Raw genomic sequence first — 4,479 nt, forward strand, 5'->3', positions numbered from 1 at the left:
AGTTACAACTGCATATACTGCATATTAATATTTATTGAACACAAAAGAGCAATTTCATATCCATAATTCATGTAAAGTCGAACTTTTAACTGCGAGTTAACCAAGCATAGTTTTACTTTTCTATCTGAAGCATATGTCTCGCGGTATTTGTTGGAGCGGACTTTAAACGATACGTGGGCACTGAATCGGGGCTAGTAACTTGTAAAATTTTAACCAATAACCTTTTTCTATTGCTGTGCTAATATCCTAATACCTTATCACAAATCCCATAACATCATTACTTTCCTGAACTGACAAAAAAGAATAATATTTGTCAAATATTAGGCTACATTTATATCTGTGATGTATTGACTCATGATGTATTGTACCGTGAATAAGTTTCTATACAGTGCACCAAGTAGTCACGTGACGCGCATTCATCAATAACGTAGTATAACATATACATTTACTAAAACAATACAAACTGTCGACAAAAACAATTGTTTATATTACATACCCGTCTCTGAATAAACCTCCATAGAATCCTCTTCCATGTTAGGAAATAATATGTTATATAATTATGTGTTAAGTCTGATTTTTTTACTAACGAATGAATGACTAAAATGGCGACAAAAGCGTGTTCAAACATATTCGATATTTTATGTCTAGACTGTATGTCGTATGACCACTGTATAGAAAGTAAATCTAAACGGATTCCTGGGCTTATGCCTTGGGAGATGTTTTTCGTCCGAATATTTAGCTGAAAGTCCAGTTTAGATTTTGGAATGTCTCCTGAGCCAAAAAAAAGTGATGGGGAGTCTTCCTTAGTAATAGTGCTTACAGATTTACAGCACTACGGAAATGAAATGAATGGAGTTTTACGTCCTACTTTTGTGCACCACTTGGGCTAATGAAGACGGGCAACGCCATGCAGGTCGGAAATTTTGCCAGGACCCAAAGTAGAGCAAAATGACGGCCCCTTTGGGTTTCGCTACCCCTCAATTCCTTACTATATAAAGAAATTCGGGTGCAATGAGGACAATTTTTCCGGGACAGTGGCATTAGCTTGCTCTCTCAACCTATGCCGGGATTGAACCCTGGACCTTCATGTTAGCGAGCCACCGCGGCTCCCTACAGGACTAAGGAGCGGAGTTGAGTAGTGATTAAAGATTTACAGCTATATGGAACGAAGCGGATTACTACCAAATGAAGCGGAGTAGTTGCTGTAAATTTGTAAGCACTATTGACCTGTACAGCCATTTGAAAATCGTCTTTTTACTACCGAATGGTATCAAATCATTGCGTATTTTCACTACCGAAAGTAAACGTTTAGCGACTTATTATGTAAACAAGCCTTTCTTCTTTTTTTTCTGTTAAAATTCCAATAAAAGTTCTTTCGCGGGTTAAATAAGCCGGATACATATTGCACCGGTACCGTCCACGGTTCTAGTCATTATTATATTATTATTATTTGGAAGTCCTATAATTGGGGACAAAGAATTTAACTGCATGACTTCACAACATTTATAACAGAATGTTTCAATGAATAAATTATTATTTATTATTTTGATTCACTTATTGCTAATAATTGCAACCAGACAGAAATTTCAGAATATACAAAATTTGACTTTTGTTGCTTTGGTATTATAAATTTGTTTTGTTTCGTACCTTTTATATTCGTGGTTTTAATCATGGATTTTTGTTTATCGTTTTTCAGTAGTTCGTAAAAAGAAAATTTGAATTTCAGTCAGTCTATTTCAAATTAGTTTACAAATTCATATTTTTTTGTTTTGTAATGTAATATTTTTAGTCTCCATTGTAATCTAACAAGTTTTCTACCAAAGGTCCGTCGCAAAGGTACATAAGATAGCGAAACCCAAAGTAGAGCAATATGATGGCTACCCCTCAATTCCTTACTATATAAAGAAATTTTGTCATGCTATACGTACTACTCTAGTACCGATCTTGTCTTAAAAATAAATCTATATTTAAATGAATCTAATAAAACCAGGAATAGACAACTGTATCAAAACATTCAGGTAAGATTTGATTACTTCTATAATTTAAAGATACTTGCTATATTGATTAAGCTTTTTGATATATATAACCTATAACGTTACTCAACTCTAATTTTTCCTGTAGTGAACTTGGCATTGGGTAAAGAAACAAGCCAAAGTACAACATTTGGAACTGGATCATCATCACGTGCTGTAGATGGTAATACTGATAGCAAATATACTATCAATTACTGTTCTCACACTGATAAACAGAAAACTCCTTCATGGTGGTGTGTTAACTTGAAGTCAACTGAACAATTTAAATCTATTATGCTATATAATAGAGACATCTGTGAGTATTTAGATATGATAGTTGAAGATGGGGCCCCTTATTTTCATTTAAGATATGAAAATGTTAATAATGAAACGAATAAAAGTAGAGGTGGTCTAATGACTTGGAAAAATACCAGTTTGTATCACATGTCCATACACATGTAGACATTTATGATTGGTTAAAACTCTTAAATATATGTAATAAGAACATAATGATATGATTAAGAATATATGATAATTCATTAGAAACACTTTGCTTAATTTGACACTAAAAAAAACAAGGAAGCCCCTCTTTAAAACGGCTTTAACAATTACCTTAAACTAATTCAATCTATTCCAATGCCTGGTAAACTTTTGTCTATCATTTATAAGAATTCAATATACACGTATTAAGATCTGATAAATGGTGACATCTAATATAAGAAATATGTTATAATTACTTTTAAAATTTCAGTGAAGGACAGATTAAAAGGATTCTCTGTAAAAGTAAGCAAATCTGGAGGATGTGATCAAAGTACATTTGAATCAAGTCAAGTTTGTTACAAAGACGAAAGTACCGAACTAAAAGATATTTATACTGTAGATTCATGTAACGAAGGACAGTATGTTTTTATTACAACACCAAGAAGTTATCTAACTCTTTGTGAAGTGAAAATATTACAAGGTGATTTATTATTACATTATGATATATTTACCTATTTATCTATTTGACATATCTATTCATTAGCAAAACTGCATAATAATTATTACGTACCTCCAGGTCTGAGAATTTTTAAGGATTTGACTTCAAATGTCGAATAATCACAATAAGTTTTGTTGAAATGTCATCTGGATTTGAAAATTATCCATGTATAGGTATAAGAGAATAACATGCATCTATTGAGGTCTATACATTATCCATTCTAATTTACAGATAGGATTTGCGCCAATACGACAAAATTGCCCCCATTGATGCATGACGATGCATATTCCCTCCTACCCCTGTAACCTCACTGGCGCCGCCACTGCTTTGAAAGTTAGCCTAATAAGTCACGGGTTGAAAACTTCATTTCTAATTAAGGGGTAAAATATTAAAAGGTGGTTTATTACAACATTATAATACCAATCGCGACAATGTGTATGTTGTTGAAGGATTACGTATTTTTGAAAAAGGAATAAATTAAGAATAAAAAAAGGAAAGGAAAGGAATCTTATTAAAATTTTATCACAAATGCCTTCTCCATGGTAATCTAACAAGTTTATCTACCACAGACCCCCTCTAATACAATTATTTTTAACCAATCACAGTGTGTCGTCTATACTTCATAAATACTGTCAGTAGAGAATTAAGCTTTTTTATTACATGTAAATAGGCCTAAAACTATATTCAATTTAAGATCTTCCTGTGAGGAACTTGGCAATGGGTAAAGAAACAAGCCAAAGTACAACATTTGAAACTGGATCATCATCACGTGCTGTAGATGGTAATATTGATAGCAAGTATACTATCAATTACTGTTCTCACACTGATAAACAGAAAACTCCTTCATGGTGGTGTGTTAACTTGAAGTCAACTGAACAATTTAAATCTATTGTGCTATATAATAGAGACATCTGTGAGTATTTAGATATGATAGTTGAAGATGGGGCCCCTTATTTTCATTTAAAAAATGAAAATGTTAATAATGAAACGAATAGAAGTAGAGGTGGTCTAATGACTTGGAAAAATACCAGTTTGTATCACATGTCCATAATTAATTCATGATTAGCTCAATTAGAAGAGAATTACCAGCAGAATTCCAAAGAGTGACCAATCAAGAAAGGTCAAAAAATATTTTTTGGTTTATCCAGACTGTACATACATAGACATTTATGATTGGTTACAACTCTTAAATATATGTAATAAGAACATAAGGATATGATTAAGAATACATGATAATTCATTAGAAACACCAATTAATGAAACAGTGTGCTTAATTTGTCACTAAAAAAACAAGGAAACCCCTCTTTAAAACGGCTTTAACAATTACCTTAAACTTATTCAATCTATTCCAATGCCTGGTAAACTTTTGTCTATCATTTATAAGAATTCAATATACACGTATTAAGATCTGATAAATGGTGACATCTAATATAAGAAATATGTTATAATTACTTTTAAAATTTCAGTGAAGGACAGATTAAAGGATCT

At 32.1% G+C, this 4,479-nt stretch overlaps 1 protein-coding gene across 1 annotated transcript; it reads left to right on the forward strand.

The window, feature by feature from the left end:
• Window positions 1-602: 602 nt before the first annotated feature.
• On the forward strand, window positions 603-4,477 carry LOTGIDRAFT_228751 (hypothetical protein; the record flags this gene model as incomplete). Its single annotated transcript, XM_009059713.1, has 5 exons — window positions 603-678; window positions 2,122-2,328; window positions 2,764-2,973; window positions 3,686-3,904; window positions 4,458-4,477. Coding segments are annotated over 5 exons (732 nt in total), but the record flags the coding sequence as incomplete, so codon positions are not given.
• Window positions 4,478-4,479: the final 2 nt, after the last annotated feature.

Source organism: Lottia gigantea, assembly GCF_000327385.1.
Source record: "Lottia gigantea unplaced genomic scaffold LOTGIsca_4, whole genome shotgun sequence".
NCBI lineage: Eukaryota > Metazoa > Mollusca > Gastropoda > Lottiidae > Lottia > Lottia gigantea.